General features: G+C 30.8%; 1 protein-coding gene across 1 annotated transcript; it reads left to right on the top strand.

The window, feature by feature from the left end:
* Nucleotides 1-4,093: 4,093 nt before the first annotated feature.
* Nucleotides 4,094-8,377, top strand: LOC114419062 (vacuolar cation/proton exchanger 3-like). The gene is made up of 12 exons (XM_028384660.1): nucleotides 4,094-4,616; nucleotides 5,465-5,532; nucleotides 5,670-5,698; nucleotides 6,050-6,246; nucleotides 6,372-6,584; nucleotides 6,698-6,826; nucleotides 6,931-7,047; nucleotides 7,151-7,204; nucleotides 7,321-7,437; nucleotides 7,561-7,654; nucleotides 7,771-7,839; nucleotides 7,944-8,377. Exons 1-11 carry the CDS (start codon nucleotides 4,347-4,349, stop codon nucleotides 7,830-7,832), a joined length of 1,350 nt encoding a protein of 449 aa, XP_028240461.1. The 5' UTR covers nucleotides 4,094-4,346; the 3' UTR covers nucleotides 7,833-7,839; nucleotides 7,944-8,377.
* The last annotated feature ends 9,391 nt before the right edge of the window (nucleotides 8,378-17,768 follow it).

The raw sequence follows: 17,768 nt of genomic DNA, 5'->3' as shown, positions 1-17,768 counted from the left end.
AATTATGGTGGTTTTATTTCCTTTCTTTAACTCTATATGTTTTCTTTTTTGTCTAAAAAAAACTCTATGTTTGTGATGAGATTCAAATATGAGTACTTGAATTGCACAAAACGATAAATACACATAGATATTACTTGGTTAAAAAATCTGGAACAAAATAAAATATATATGATTGATTAGTCTTTTCCTACTCTATGTTCATATGGCTGAAGAGAAAAAATCAGAAATGGTTGAGCATGGGTACAAAATAAGCTTCAAATTCAAAGCCACTCTCGTACGTGTGGTGGGTGCAAAATTTGAGAAGGAGTACCGAGTGTTGTTTACTATCTAAAGTTCAAGCAATGCAGTACAGTTGAAACTTGAAAATATCTTCTGATCATATTTTATGATCCAGCATTTAATATATATATATATATATATATATATATATATATATATATATATATATATATATATATATGTCAGAATTAAATTTGAAATTAAAGAAAAAATCACAATGATTATAAAGACAAAAATGGTTGCGGTCCCTATATATAACTACGATAAACTCACGAGAGAGAGATGTTTGATCAGAACCATGTGCGTTTACAGAGCAAGAGAAAGAAAGAATGATGAATCTGTTGAAGATATGCATCAAATAATAGAGATATAGTATAGGGAGAGAAAAATGCATATAATATATGATATAGAACAACATTAATTCCCTAACAAATATATTTTCAGCAGGCATGTCTGCAGACATTCGTTATCTTGATGGAGATTATATATATATATTATTGCATCATTTGATTCTGGAAAACTAAAAAAAATATTTTAAAATACAGCAGTCCTCAAACAATGATTGAGATATGTAATTTATGTGTTTGCAGGGAAAGAAATAAAAATCAAATGAAGGAAAAATGTAGTTCAACTTATATATGGCATTGGTAGCTCCAAAAATTACAGCTAAAACTCCAGTTTCACTCATGGGTTTTCTATGTTATTAATTAATATATATCCTCCAAAAAATGAAAATTTCACATGACCATATATATAAAAAGTAATAATAATTTTACCCAACGTAAAGAAAAAAAAGGTTTAAAATGTGAAAAATAGAGTATTTTTAATTTTTAGATAGTAAGTCAAATAGTGAAGACTTTAGTGTGCTCGTGAAACTGTGAAGGACACAGTACCTTGTGGAATGTGCCTCTCCCCCATCTTGTGAAGTAAAAGTACGACCCTGCAGCTTGGTTTCGATCTTCACCAAAACTCTTCAACAATTTTTTGGTGCAAACTGGTTATGGCAATATATAGTGCAGATAACATGCAGCACTTTATTTATCACCTTGCTTAGGGAAATTTCTTACCACTTTCTCTGTCTGGGTACTTTCCAGCATTGAGTGCTGTGGATGTTGATGTTTGTTAGTTTCCTCTTTGTCTTGGCACAACGAAGACAGTAACTTCCATGCAAGCAGATTTGTATTCACAAATCTGTTGAGTAGTGCATAATTATTAAGTGAAAAATACAAACTAGCTAGAGCTAGCTCACTGGACTTTAATATCCAGTTCTTAATTCTGAATTATATTTAACTTAGTTTCTTTTTGGTACATATATGTCACATATATATTTTATAGGAAAAAAAATTCTAGACAAATAAGGCTACTAGCTATAACATAAAATTCTCTTTCTAAATATTTAATTAATCATTTTTTTTTCTTTTACATATTGACAAAACTCATTACATGACTAGCATCAGCTTCATTTTATTATTTCAAAATTACCTTCTATCACTTTAATTTGTCGATTTCCTAGGTTTCCCCTGTCCACCCCCTTTTTATTCACTTTTCGAAGAAAAAAAAAATTAATCCCTGATATTTTTCTTAAAACTCATTAACACTTTTCTACTTCCGTTTCTTTCTCGATCACTTTTAAGTTGGCACAAAATAGGCAAGGATGAGTGGATCCTAACCTCCCAAAAGCTTTTTTTTTTTCTTAAAAAAAATGTTATACACATGATTTTTTTATATAAACAATACAATCAGCACTTAAGCCAAATAAATAATGTGTTAACCAAGAAGTAAGATAATTATTTTTTGTTATTAATCATCCTATTCATCGGGTATAAAATCCTAATTAGTCTAAAGTTTAATCTGACGGTAAGTAAAGTTTGACTCATGATTATTTTTCTGTGAGATCAAACTTAAATAATTTTTAAATAATTTAATCTAAACTTTAATACATTAATCATTTACTCTTTTACATCTAATTTTCAAACATTTATATAATACTTTTAAGTTGATAAATAATATAGAAATATATTTCTCCATCAGGCCATCTTCTGAAGCCAAGCCTTCTGACAGCATGCTCATAAGAAAACCCCGTTATAATATTATATAAAAACTTATAAATTATAAACTCAATGTAAGACACGGGTTATTAGTAGTTTATTTTTTAAAAAAAACAATGCATTCATTTATACTATTATTTTATTTTAATAATAAAAGCGACAAAATAACTTATTTTAATAAATAACAAATTTATATATAAAAGTATAATTTTTGTGCATCTAGTCAAGTATTTTTAAATTTAATTTTTTTATATATATTAACAATTTTTTATGCATCTAGTCGAGTATTTTTAAATTGAAATAAATTTATAATAAAAAATTAAATGAATAATATTTTATTTATTTTATTAAACAAATAATTTAAAGACATAACATTTTAAAATTGATGAAAAATTAAAAAATAATAATTTTAATACATTTATATTAATATAGTGTAGTAAAATTTAAAAAATATTTTTTAGACTACAATAATATTCACATCTAGTTTATTTTAAAATATCACCAATCTTATTTAAAATTTAAAACATATTAAATGAGTATTTTAATAAAAAAATTCATAATTTAATAAAAAAATCTTCATAAAATTTAAATTTAAGAGTGAGAATTTTAAAATTATAATATATATATATATATATATATATATATATATATATATATATATATATATATACATTATTTGGCCTAAAGTATAGCCGTACAGTGGTTTGTACTTTGCGTTGTTGTTTTCTTTTTCTTTTTTCTTTTGATAAATGTATTTAATTTGCATTATTCAATGCCATAATAAAGTGCTACGTGTTTGGTTTGTCAGCCATTCTCGACTTCTGGTGGTCTTAGTTGTTGGTATCTTTGGTTCTCAGCATGGACAATGTGAGTGATTACTTGATTATGATATTTTAGTGTTATGCTATCGTACAAAACCATGAGTTTGTGGCTTCCAAGTTTTCTCCTCGTTCAATGATTGTTGAAACTACACATCTTTTTTCTATATATCATTTCTTAAATTCCATTTTATACTTACAGCCTCTGCCTTTGTTCTCATTTATAAGAAAAAAACTCAATTTCATACTTATTAAAAAAATTAGTTAATTTTATAATAAAATTGTGTTAATTTTAATAAAAAAATATTTTTTTTCCTAAATTATCCTTTATTGATATTTGTTATCAAACATAAATCCCATATTAAATAAAATTTATTTTAAAGGTAGTCTCATTAAATGAGACACAAGTAATTAAATTTTGTTTATATTAAAAAAATCATTGAATTTTTCCTTCTTATAAATGAAAACAGAGGGTATATGTATTTAGTAAAAGGTCAATTGATCATGTTAGATAACACTCTGCTAATGTATGCAGTACAATGTCCGAATGTGATAACCTCAAAAAAATAAAATAGTTATTTTAGATTTTGAAGGAGGAAAATCAAAGACAAAAAATATTTTATAAGAACCAAAACCAAAATTTGTTCATTTATAAGGACCAAAAATAATAATTTAAATTTTAGAGAATAAAAAAAAATAAGGACTAAAATCAAAACATGCTCATTTTATATGAAATAAAAATATATTTAAGTTTATATATATATATATATATATATATATATATATATATATATATATATATATATTACTATTCTTATTTTTAACAAATGAGAATTCTTTTTTAGATAACCAATAAAGTTTATTGAAGAAATTGAATTTGAGAGATAATTTGAAATCCTCTTATGTATATAAATGAGAAACTTCCCGGAAGGTTCCCATGATTATCTACATTTCAACTTCCATACAAGTTTATAAATATACATGACGTTCCTTGTTAATTTCATGAAGAAAATAATACGTGCATACATAGCTATCTATTTATCTATAGCAAGTGCGTCAAGAGACACGTGGTACCCTAGCTAGAGTGCCATTCTGTGGTTTCTTTCTTTCTTTCTTTCTGCATCACATCACAATTTGCATTGCCTCGTGTCCTTTTTCTTCTTTGCTCTCCAAAAATCTCACACACACAGGTATCTAGCAAATGGGTTCTCACCAACAAGAACCATGGCTATTGGAGAATGGGAAACCAAGGGTTTTGACCAAGGAGACCAGGCATGGCCGTTCTGCACACAGAATGTCCTCCACCTCTTTGCGCAAGAAATCTAGCCGAACTCTTGTCTCAAAGGTTCCATGTGCCACTCTCAGAAACTTTCTTTCAAATTTGCAAGAGGTTATTCTTGGCACCAAGCTTTCCATTCTCATCCCTGCTATTCCAGCTGCCATCGTTGCTGAGTGCTTTGGCTTTGGAAGAGTGAGTCCCTCTCATCATCACTCCACTTAATTAGTTGTTGTTGTTGTTGCACATGTTTGCATTGTTTTCTCAGTTCCAACTAACTCAATCATTCATCAACTCAACTAATTCAATCATTCAAAGTAATTATTAAAATGTGATAAATAACTTCATCTTTTAAATATAAGATCAGTAGGTTAAATTTTTAAATGGTATATGAACTGATAAAAAAAAATTATTAGAAAAAATCAGTTTCTTAAATGAATTTTTTTGATACTTCTACAGATTTGTCTTTAATTTTTATTTGAGAATGTCATGAGTTTACACTCAAGAAAAATCGTTTTCGTGTAATTATTACAAATTAAAATTCTAAAGAATTTTTTGTACATGTATAGCTACTCTCGTAATGGGAGTCTCTTGCATGAGGCTGCCCTTGAACTAATTCAACTCCCACACTTATTCACATTCAATGAGTTGTAGTTGGATGGTCCAAACCTTGATCTTCCTCGACCGTGACAATCTTTTATCTGTGAAAGTGAAAGCATGCATCAAAAAAAAAAAATCATGGTCAACTAAATTAACTAATATTGAGTTTAAAACTAACTTGGCCATATTTTGAATACGGCACTTAAATTAATTATGATAGAGTAGGGCGGTTCTTTTTTTTATCATTTAAAGTTTGTTTCGAACTAAGATGGTTACGTGAAAGTTGAAAATTCTATAAAATTTATGAAATGTTTTTCGTTAAAAACAAATTTTAATTGTTGCAGAATGATTTTTCTATTGCTCATTTGCCGCAATTACGCCACGATTATTGACGATCCTCTCTCTTTTTTTTTTAATATTATTATTATTATTATATCAAACAGCCTTGGATTTTTATATTAAGCTTACTTGGACTTACACCACTTGCTGAACGTGTGAGCTTCATTACAGAGTAAGGAACCTCGATGAACTTGTTGCACCCTTTCTTTTCTTTGGATGATTTGTTATACAACAAGCTTTTGTTTCTGGGTTGATTGCTGATACTTTTTCTATTTTCTCTGTTGGTGATTGTCCCTTCAAATGTCGCAGACAAGTTGCCTTTTACACTGGTCCCACAGGTATGAATCTAAACCGAAAAAGTGTATCAATTTTGGAGAATTTATCACCATGAAAATTTCCTTTAATAGCTAATATTTAATTTGGAACATAATATAATTAATATTTGATTGTTGTATCAATTTTGAAGTTTATAAACATCAAGAGTTAGGACTATTTTCACATTATTGCACCAATCGAATGTTCTAGACTATTGGTTTTCGAGACAAACCATGTGCTACTTGTGATCTTGGAAATAGTAAAATCAAAGGGTTAAAACTAGAATAAGAAAGCATGCTGCTACAAACTGCTGAGTAAAATTGATTATGGCATAACTGAAGCTAATTAAATGTTTTACATTTTCTCAATTACAGTTGGAGGACTTCTGAATGCTACATGTGGGAATGTTACGGAGCTCATAATAGCAGTATTTGCCCTTAGCAGTAACAAAATTGCCGTGGTCAAGTATTCTCTGTTGGGTTCTATTCTTTCAAACCTTCTTCTGGTTCTTGGGACCTCTCTATTATGTGGTGGCATTGCAAACGTTGGAGTGGAACAAAAATATGATAGAGTAAGGCCCTAAAAATCCCTTCACAGTTTCATCTAATAATGTGTGCACATTTTTCATAATTAGTCCTTTATGTTTTTTTTTAATAATGGAACAATGATGACTAATTTTAAGCATTGAATCTGCAGAGACAAGCAGATGTGAACTCACTTATGCTGTTGTTGGGATTGTTGTGCTACTTGCTTCCAATGCTGTTCAAATACAGTGGTGCCTCAGCTGCTCTCACTGTAGACCCTTCACTGCACTTGTCAAGAGCTTCTAGCATTGTGATGTTGATTGCATATGTTGTCTACATTGTCTTTCAACTGTGGACACACAGGGAGTTATTTGAAGAAGAAGATGTAAGGTTTCTTGAATTATGAAAATGGTTAATTAAGTTGGTTAGCAATTAATCTAATCCTTGCCAATATCGTAGAAGTAATTAATTAATTAATTAACACAATGAATTGTTCAGGACGGTAAAGATGGCGAGGATGGTTCAGAAGAACAAGCTGTGATTGGATTATGGAGTGGCATTGCTTGGTTGGTTGGAATGACTGTATTCATTGCTGTGTTGTCAGAATATGTGGTGGATACAATTGAGGTAATAATTGACATAAAATGCTTTTTTTTTCTTCAAAAAATGAAGTCCATTTAGTTTTGACTATAATAAATATTGATGGTAATTAATATTGTCAAACATAACAGGACGCATCAGATTCATGGGGTTTGTCTGTGAGCTTCCTAAGCATAATCTTGCTGCCGATAGTTGGCAATGCAGCTGAACATGCAGGAGCAATCATATTTGCCTTCAAGAACAAGCTGGTGAGAACTTGAGAGAGTGATAATATTATCATATTGGCCAAGCAATAAATTTATTTAATTAAAATGTTAATTTAGTTAAACTAAAGTAATTCCTTGAACACAGGACATCTCATTGGGTGTTGCATTAGGTTCAGCAACTCAGATTGCCATGTTTGTGGTAAGATACACACACCTCTAATATGTAAATGGACACTTTCATAATTTCATTTATAAGTTACTTTTTGTTTTTTTTTCCCTTCTTTTAATGAAAGCTTATGCAATTACACAATATAGGTCCCATTATGTGTAATCGTTGCTTGGATAATGGGTATCAATATGGACATGAACTTCAACCTCTTAGAGACAGGTTCCCTTGCTTTGGCAATAATAGTCACAGGCTTCACTTTACAGGTATATATTTAATTAACAATTTTAACTGGAAAAAAAACCCATATTTTTTTACCTCATTTTCATTCAATCTCTGAATAATGGAATATTATGAGAATTGACAAAACCACCCTTAATTATTCATAGGATGGGACTTCTCACTACATGAAAGGCCTTGTTCTCCTGCTGTGCTACATTGTTATTGGGGCATGCTTCTTCGTACAAAGAACACCCTTTAATAGTAAGTAAAATATGTCAAATTTCCAATGGTTACATAAATATAATAGTCAAAATCCGTGATGCCATTCTTATAAATTTGTAATTCATGCCTAATATTTGATCTCTTGTTTTTCACAGACCAAGCTGATGTTACTAACATCACACTTAAACCAGCCACTAATGCAGTTTTAAGCGCTTAATTAGTAGGTAAGTTACAAGTTATGTGTCACATAAATATAAATATAATCCTTCTTGTGAAATCACATAAAATTTGATATAAAGTTAAATTAATGTGGGAAGTTGGTTTGCAGGCTTTGGCCTATTTCTTGTCCTTTCCTGAGATGAAGAATGGTGGCATCGATCCAAACCCAAAATCAGATTCAAATTCAATGGATTGGTTATTGTTTCATTCTGATCACATTGTCATGTCCATAAAGAAGGGGGAAAAAAAAAGTTAGCACTTTGCAGAAGCATTGCAATTATTTTAAGTTGCAATAGCTAGCTGTTAGAAATGAACCACTACTGTGAAAGATGTTGAATCATACGTACGTGTGTTCTATCAGAGAAGCTGCTTTTGATCTTGTGTTACTACGGTAGATGCCAAATGAGTGGAAGTTGTTCTTGTTTGAGTTTGCTTTAGTAAGAATCCCTTTTTCAGTTTGCAGAATCTCTTGTATTTATTGTGTTACTATATATTGTACTAGGTCTCGTGGGAAATAAATTTTTTATAAATTTTAATTTTATAGAACTGAGTGCAAATATTATTATTGATCTAAATTAAAATGAAGAGAGAAGTTTTACGCATAAACTAACCACCCTCCAGCCAAGGTTCTATAGCAAATATATAAATGTATGTGCAAGTTTGTTCTCGTTTAAAAAATTCTCTAGAAAAATTGCCCATCAAAAATAATTATTTTTCTTAAAAAAATTTTTCTTATATAAACTAAAAGCTGCAAATTAATCAAAGATTTTTAGGAAATCCTCATACATTCGGGGGAGCACTGGAGCAAGTTGTGAATTTTTCCTTTGCCCATTCTATTTGCACCTCCTCTAATTCTCTTTAAGGTTTGACCCATCAAACCTGTGTTTCAAAAGAACAGAACAAATCAGTCCACCGAATAAATGGGCTTCTTTTAAGTTCACATTGTGTCTTTCAAATCCGCAGATAAAAGGATCGGTTCGAACCAGTTTGCAAGTCTAAAAAAATAATTTGAAAAAAAAAATATTTTTTAAAAATAAAAAATGTTTAAAATTAGAAGAATTTTTTCTCCTAATTTTTAAGTTAAAATCTATCATACTAAAATATACTAATATTTATAATAATATTAAAGACTAAATATTAAAGTATTTAGACAAAAATATACCAACATTTATTATATAGTCGATCTTTACTAAAAGCATCAAAATGTCTTAATAATAATTAGACGAATTTCAAGGATAGTCCGCAGATAACTAGATCCACGGATTTTGCAAGCCTAGCTAACTCAAAAACTCAATATGGGCAAATTTATGAAGGAAGGTTTCTTTTAGAAACTATTTACGGAATGGGGTCTCATCTATAACAAATTACGGAGGGGGTCGGTTTCTTACATGGGTGCCGCCATTGACACTGGCGGGAAGCTTGAACCGCCAGTGCCAATGGCGGGATAGGGGTGGACAGCGGTTGACTAGGAGAGAGGGGGAGAGGGTACCGCCAACAGCTTCTGCGGGATAGGGGTACCGCCATTGGGTGTTGCGGGATAGGGGAAGATAGGAGAGAGAGAGAGGGTGTCCCGCCCTTGGAGCTGGCGGGATAGGAGAGAGAGGGTGAAGCTAGTCCCGCCCTTGGAGCTGGCGGGATCATAAGGGAAAGTTGTTCACGTCAGGGTCCGGGGTAGGCTTCTTCATTGAGATTGGGTTGGTGTTCAGTGTGAATGCATTTCCAGTGAGATAAGAGAAAAGGAAGAAGGGGAAGAAGCTACTTATATTAAGAAATATTAATATACTTAATTTAATATTAATATGATCAATGCACTCACACACATTAAGGTATCTGTAGTTTTTTTTAACTAATGTAAATTTTTTTATGATAATGGTCTGTCACTTTGATAAACATGATGTATTAAAAATTGAAGTTTTAATCTTAAGCATCATTTTTTTATAATTATAATCTAATGATTAAAATTAATTTTTCTCATTTTTCATTTAATACATCTTTATCATATTATATACAACATGCATATAGGCACACATATAAAGAGAAATAGAGAGATAATAATGATTGTGCATTATCACTATAAAAACTCCTAAATGTTTGTTTTTCCAAAATGTGGAAACAGGAAAAGGCAAATCACGAAAAAGGTGAGGCTCCTTATCTTTTTCATGGTTTAGCTTTTTATTTAGAAGACTGAAAACATTTTTGTGGGAATCAAACTAAAAAATTATTCTGTTCAAAGAAGATGGAAAACAGAAAAAATATACTCTTTCATGCACAAATTAAACAATTTTTTTTCTCATTTTTTTATCTTTTTTGTTTTAATTTTTTTTATAATTTTAAACACATTTTTTATTCTTCTTTCTATACAACTAAACAAGAAGAGAACAATACTAATTTTCTTATCTTTTATTTCTTTCTTATCATACAATTTGAAAAAAAAAAGCATTTATATATTTTCTATTCCTTTTCCTTCGTTATTTTTCTCTTCTTACACTTTTTTCCCATAAATCAAACATACAGTTTTCTATATAATAATAATGATTTTAAACCACTCCAGGTGGACAGGTTTGATGGGACTGAAGCTTGGAGAGTGATGCTGAATGATGAGACTCAAGCCTGATCTGATGCAGCTAGGGTTCACATGATGCACTGAATTCTTTTTTATGCAGACTAGGGAGGAGAATAGGGCACTGTATTGGATAGGGAAATCAGAAATCACATGCATCTAGGAGGTGACTTCCATACAAAGTTACTTTAATAATGGTGTATAAATTTGCGTACGTAGCTTTTTGCTAAAAAATTTCTTTAAATAGAGCAAACTTCAATCACACTCTGCACTTGCATAAATTTGAGACTGAAGAGAGTATTGTGAAAGAGGAAGAAAGAGTTTTGAAGTTTGATTCTATAGTAAGGATGTTTTATATTTATTTAATTAAAGTTTTCTTTCATTTTGTTTATTTATGATGTACAAATTTTTTATTTTGAAGTAACAAATATTATGGTTAGAATGAAATTTGAAGCTCAAATTTAAGTGTATTAATTTTGTAAATGACATTTTAAATTTAAAAAATATTAGTAGTAATTATTTGTAAGCCTTTTTGTTAATGGTTTTTGCGTCTGAAGTATTATTTGACATATAATTTAATTTAAGACAAAAAATAATTACATGCTATTTCTTAAGTATTTTGTTGTTTGTTCTGAGTACGAAGTTATATTTTACTTGTAATAAAATTTAGTATAAGTTAACAAAAAGAAATTGTAATTTTAATTATAAAAATAATAAGAAAAATATTACCAATTTTAAAAGTCCCGTCATTTAAATTTACTAACATGGGAATAACACTCACTAATTTTGTATCTCTTTGTTTTTATCACATATTATAACCCTTCTATTTTGTGTCTGTCTGGAATTTTTTTGAAGTTAAGGAATTTTTCATAACTTATTTAATTAGAATACTTTTTTTTAGAATAAAGTATGAATGTGTAGTTTAAGTTTAATAGAGGAAGTAAATAAATATTTTATATTTAATTGAAGTAATGATTTTATTTGTTAGACTAATATTTGAAGGCAAAGTTTAAGTGAATTAATTTTTTTAATTAGAATTTTTATTATAAAATTAGTATGAGTAATTATTTATTTTAAAACTACTATTGTTATGATTAATTATTTTTAATTTTGATGATGTAGGTATATCATGAATTCAATTATTACAGTGTTGTATTTCAACGGAAGAGTATATGAAGACAATGATGGTGTAATATTTGAAGGCAGTAAAAAGGCCATTCAGATTAAACGCGGAATTAGTTTCAATGCTTTGAAAAAAAAAATTGGAGATAAGGTAAAGTTAGAAAATAATGAAATTATTTCTACTATAAGTTGTAGATTTTTAGTTTCAGGAAAATATGTTGCGGTGCAAATTTGTGATGACGAAGATGTTGAAACTATGATCGAAAGTTTTCAACAACAACAATAAATGTCAGTTCTAGAATTGTACGTAGAAAAGGATGTTGCTGGTGATTCGATGTTTCATGCTGCAAATTCTGTTACGTCATGTGGATGTAATGTATCTCATCATGAATCGAAACTGCCAAGAAATATAAGTAATTTACATGATGATGAAGATGATGATGATGATGATTACCTTGCATCTAACTCATACGTTGAAGAGTCTTTCGATGAAGATGATAGTGATGATGGAATATCTGATACAGACGATGAAGTTACTGACATCGTTGAACCAGTTTCAATTGTTCACCCAACCGAAGGTAAATGTTTGTGAAATACAAAATTAGTTGAATACATCTATCTTTTTATGAGAATTGTATTTAATGGTAACTAAATAGGAGTAGTTTGTTGACATGATTTTTTTTTAAATTATTAGGTGTACCACAAATTCAAAATCCATTTTGGAATGATGCTATGCATTATAATAATATCAATTGAAGTCATCCGGACGAGGAGGACATTTGTGGTCTGGACATGCCAACGACTTTTAATGTTGGACAAGAATTATATGTTGGCATGGATTTTGACAGTAAAGATGCGGTCAAAAATGCACTGAAACAATATGTGATGAAGGTGCATCAAACTTTTAAGGTTGTTGAAACGAAATCACACAAATATATCGTTTGTTGCCCCAACAACACCGAAGAGTCTCCTTGCCCTTTTTATATGAGGGCAATTTTATCCAAAAAAACTGATGCATGGAAAGTGACACAATGGGGTGGACCGCACACATGTCTAAATATGACTGTGACACAAGACCATGAGAAGCTTGATTCAAATTTAATTGCGACTTGCGTAGTAGGTACGTTTTTTATGTTCCTATTATCCTACTTTTGTGTTATTTGTTATTTTAATTTGTAATTTTATTTTATTATTTGAATTACAGGCATGATCAGAGAAGATCCCATCAATAAAAATTTCTTTGATTCAAGAAAGGATAAATAGTGAATTTTCCTATAAGGTTTCATACAGAAAAGCATGGATGGCCAAACAAAAGGCGATTGCAATTGAATATGGCGATTGGGAAGAGTCGTATGCGAAACTCTCGTCATGGCTAACACACATGCAAAATCATTCTCCTGGCTCTTACTTTCAAATACTACATGACGATTTTATTGTTGGTAATAGGGTAAGTCGCGAACATCGTCAGTTTCATCGAGTATTTTGGACATTTGGTCAATGCAAAGAGGTTTTTAAGTACTGTAAGCCAATCATACAAGTTGACGGCACACATTTATACGGCAAATACCGTGGGACCCTGTTAATGGCCACATCGCAAGATGGAAATGGTGGTGTTCTTCCTCTAGCATTCGCCGTGGTCGAAGGCGAGACGCTAACAGCATGGTCATGGTTTTTGGCCCACTTGCGTGAACACGTCACAGATAAGAATGGAATTTGTCTAATATCTGATCGTCACGCGAGTATAAAGTCTGCTGTCGCTAACGAACATCTTGGTTGGCAACCTCCCCACGATTATCATGTGTACTGCGTCCGAAACATAGCCAGCAATTTCAATCGCAAATTCAACAACGCGAAACAAAAAGAGATGTTCAAGAAATTAGGTAAGGTTTATTTTATACATTAATTTAATTTGAGTTTGATGTCTACGTACAACTTTTGATGATAACAAATTTGATGCAACGTACACTCCTTGCAAGCATGTGTTTGATCAAGACTTAGAAAAATTTTGTCAACTGAGTCCAGCCATAGCAAGATGGATTGATCGCATTTCAAAGGAAAAATGGAGCATGGCTTACGATACATCTGGACGACGATATGGTCACATGACAACCAACCTATCAGAATGTGTGAATAAGGTGTTGAAAGATTGTCGCAGCATTCCAATAACAGCGTTGGTCAAGTCAACATATAGTAGGTGCCGAAAGTACTTTGTTGATCGTGATCGCCAAGCCCAAAGACAATTAAGAGAAGGCCAAGTTTATTGTTCTAAGCTTGTTACAGAACTTAGGAAAAATCAAGAACAAGCTTGTTCGCACATCGTTCGCGTGTACGATATCCACTCGACAAGGTTTGAAGTAGAGGAGACCTTCAATCCTATAACGCAACGTGGCGGACAAAAATGGGCAGTTAACTTGAATGGCCATTATTGTCAATGCGGAAGGTATTCTGCGCTTCACTATCCATGTTCACACATTATTGCAGCTTGTGGTTACGTGAGCATGAACTACTACCAATATATAGATGTTGTTTACACCAATGAACACATCTTAAAAGCATACTCCGCACAGTGGTGGCCTCTTGGGAATGAAGCGGCAATTCCTCCTTCTGATGAGGCATGGACACTAATCCCTGACCCAACTACAATTCGTGCGAAAGGTCGGCCAAAATCAACAAGGATAAGGAATGAGATGGATTGGGTCGAACCATCTGACCATCGACAAAAATGTAGTAGATGTGGAGCTGAAGGGCACAATAGGCGCCGATGTCCAATGCAATCTGACCGTGGGAGTAATTCATTTAATTGATTTATGTATGTTACATGACTGACTTGTATTGCTTTAGGTTTTGTTCAATGTATTTACTTGTTGGTCTTCAATGAAATCGTCAGTTAGTTTTTGTTGAATGTGTGCTTCTAATGAAATAAAATTACATTTAGAAGTTCAAATAAATGGACTGGATCAATCGAGGTTCAGTGACATTGGTGTTGATCGTTAGTTAGAAACGTTAGTGTGTAAGTATTTTGTCTACCTTAGTTTTTTTTAACTATCTACAATGACAAACTATGGTCTTAGCCTTAGGTTTTAGTGTTTAGGGTCTTAGCCTTAGGTGTTAGTGTTTAGAACTATGGGATTAGGGCTAAGTTTTTTATTTGAAGGGTTAGGGTTAGTTCTTATTTTTTTAGGGGCTAGGGGTTACTTCTTATTTGTTATGGGTTAGGGCTAAGTTTTTTTATTTTAGGTCTAGGGTTAAATTTTTTATTTTGAATGGTTAGGGTTACTTCTTATTTTTTACGTGGTAGGGCTAAGTAATTTTTTATTTTAGGGTTAGGGTTAGGGCTAATTCCTTAGGGGTTAGGGTTAATTTTTTTTATTTAGGGGTTAGGGCTAAGTTTTTTTAAGGGTTAGGATTTAGTTCTTATTTTTTAGGGAAATACAATTACATTTAGAAGTTGAAATAAAATAACTTTTTTCTGAATGTGTACTTCTAATGAAATAAAATTACATTTAGAAGTTGAAATAAAATTACTTTTTTTAAGGGTAAGGGTTTAGTTCTTATTTTTTAGGGTTAGGCTTAGTTTTTTTATTTTAGGGTTAGGGTTTAGTTATGAAAATGTTAGAGCTAGGACTAATTTTTAGGGGTTAGGGTTAGGTTTTTTATTGTAGGGTTAGGGTTTAGTTCTGAACATTGAAGGGGTAGGGCTAATTCTTAGGGGTTAGGGTTAGGTTTTTTATTTTAGGGTTAGGGTTAAATTTTTTAGGGGTTAGGGCTAAGTTTTTTAAGGGCTAGGGTTTAGTTCTTATTTTTGAGGGAAATATAATTACATTTAGAAGTTGAAATAAAATAACTTTTTTCTGAATGTGTACTTCTAATGAAATAAAATTACATTTAGAAGTTGAAATAAAATTACTTTTTTTTAAGGGTAAGGGTTTAGTTCTTATTTTTTAGGGTTAGGCTTAGTTTTTTTATTTTAGGGTTAGGGTTTAGTTATGAAAATGTTAGAGCTAGGACTAATTTTTAGGGGTTAGGGTTAGGTTTTTTATTGTAGGGTTAGGGTTTAGTTCTGAACATTGAAGGGGTAGGGCTAATTCTTAGGGGTTAGGGTTAGGTTTTTTATTTTAGGGTTAGGGTTAATTTTTTTAGGGGTTAGGGCTAAGTTTTTTTAAGGGTTAGGGTTTAGTTCTTATTTTTAGGGAAATAAAATTACATTTAGAAGTTGAAATAAAATAACTTTTTTTTTAATGTGTACTTCTAATGAAATAAAATTACATTTAGAAGTTGAAATAAAATTACTTTTTTTTAAGGGTAAGGGTTTAGTTCTTATTTTTGAGGGAAATGCAATTACATTTAGAAGTTGAAATAAAATAACTTTTTTTTTTTAATGTGAACTTCTAATGAAATAAAATTACATTTAGAAGTTGAAATAAAATTACTTTTTTTAAGGGTAAGGGTTTAGTTCTTATTTTTGAGGGAAATACAATTACATTTAGAAGTTGAAATAAAATAACTTTTTTTTGAATGTGTACTTCTAATGAAATAAAATTACATTTAGAAGTTGAAATAAAATTACTTTTTTTAAGGGTAAGGGTTTAGTTCTTATTTTTTAGGGAAATACAATTACATTTAGAAGTTGAAATAAAATAACTTTTTTTTGAATGTGTACTTCTAATGAAATAAAATTACATTTAGAAGTTGAAATAAAATTACTTTTTTTTAAGGGTAAGGGTTTAGTTCTTATTTTTTAGGGAAATACAATTACATTTAGAAGTTGAAATAAAATTACTTTTTTTAAGGGTAAGGGTTTAGTTCTTATTTTTTAGGGTTAGGCTTAGTTTTTTTATTTTAGGGTTAGGGTTTAGTTATGAAAATTTTAGAGCTAGGACTAATTTTTAGGGGTTAGGGTTAGGTTGTTTATTTTAGGGTTAGGGTTTAGTTCTGAACATTTTAGGGTTATGACTAATGTTTAGGGGGTTAGGGTTAGGTTTTTTATTTTAGGGTTAAGGTTTAGTTCTGAACATTTTAGGGTTATGACTAATGTTTAGGGGGTTAAGGTTAGGTTTTTTATTTTAGGGTTAGGGTTTAGTTCCGAACATTTTAGGGTTATGACTAATGTTTAGGGGGTTAGGGTTAGGTTTTTTATTTTAGGGTTAGGGTTTAGTTCTGAAAATTTTAGGGTTATGACTAATGTTTAGGGGGTTAGGGTTAGGTTTCTTATTTTAGGGTTAGGGTTTAGTTCCGAACATTTTAGGGTTATGACTAATGTTTAGGGGGTTAGGGTTAGGTTTTTTATTTTAGGGTTAGGGTTTAGTTCTGAACATTTTAGGGTTATGACTAATGTTTAGGGGGTTAGGGTTAAGTTTTTTATTTTAGGGTTAGGGTTTAGCTTTTATTTTATAGGGTTAGGCTTAGTTATTTTATTTTAGGGTTAGGGTTTAGTTATGAAAATTTCAGTGTTTAGGACTAATTTTTATGGGCGAGGTTTAGGTTATTTTTATTTTTGGGTTAGGGTTTAGTGCTGAACATTTTTGGGTTAGGGCTAATTTTTAGGGGTTAGGGTTAGGTATTTATTTTAGGATTAGGGTTTAGTTCGGAATAGTTTAGGGCTAAGTGCTTATATTTTATAGGTTAGGGTTAGTGTTTCATATTTAAGGGTTATGGGATACTTTTTATGTTTTATGGGTTAGGGTTTAGTTCACATTGAAGTTCATCGTTACTTAGAAACATTAGTTTTTTCCTTTTGGCTACCTTTGTTATTTGGTTTAGGGTTTAGTGATTATTATAGTTTGATACGCGACATAAATTCTATCCATAAGTAAGCCTTAATAAACTGAACATTTTAGGGTTATGACTAATGTTTAGGGGGTTAGGGTTAGGTTTCTTATTTTAGGGTTAGGGTTTAGTTCTGAACATTTTAGGGTTATGACTAATGTTTAGGGGGTTAGGGTTAGGTTTTTTATTTTAGGGTTAGGGTTTAGTTCTGAACATTTTAGGGTTATGACTAATGTTTAGGGGGTTAGGGTTAAGTTTTTTATTTTAGGGTTAGGGTTTAGCTTTTATTTTATAGGGTTAGGCTTAGTTATTTTATTTTAGGGTTAGGGTTTAGTTATGAAAATTTCAGTGTTTAGGACTAATTTTTATGGGCGAGGTTTAGGTTATTTTTATTTTTGGGTTAGGGTTTAGTGCTGAACATTTTTGGGTTAGGGCTAATTTTTAGGGGTTAGGGTTAGGTATTTATTTTAGGATTAGGGTTTAGTT

Source organism: Glycine soja, chromosome 7, assembly GCF_004193775.1.
Source record: "Glycine soja cultivar W05 chromosome 7, ASM419377v2, whole genome shotgun sequence".
Taxonomy (NCBI): domain Eukaryota; kingdom Viridiplantae; phylum Streptophyta; class Magnoliopsida; order Fabales; family Fabaceae; genus Glycine; species Glycine soja.
Note: the sequence above shows the minus strand (reverse complement) of the source record. Positions and strands in the feature narration are given on the sequence as shown.

Excerpts from the sequence above, each read along its gene's own strand:
- LOC114419062 (XM_028384660.1), top strand. The coding sequence starts at position 4,347 with ATGGGTTCTCACCAACAAGAACCATGGCTATTGGAGAATGGGAAACCA. Across the intron at positions 4,617-5,464 it reads AGTGCTTTGGCTTTGGAAGA|CCTTGGATTTTTATATTAAG; the intron begins GTGAGTCCCTCT and ends TATATCAAACAG. Across the intron at positions 7,655-7,770 it reads ACAAAGAACACCCTTTAATA|ACCAAGCTGATGTTACTAAC; the intron begins GTAAGTAAAATA and ends TGTTTTTCACAG.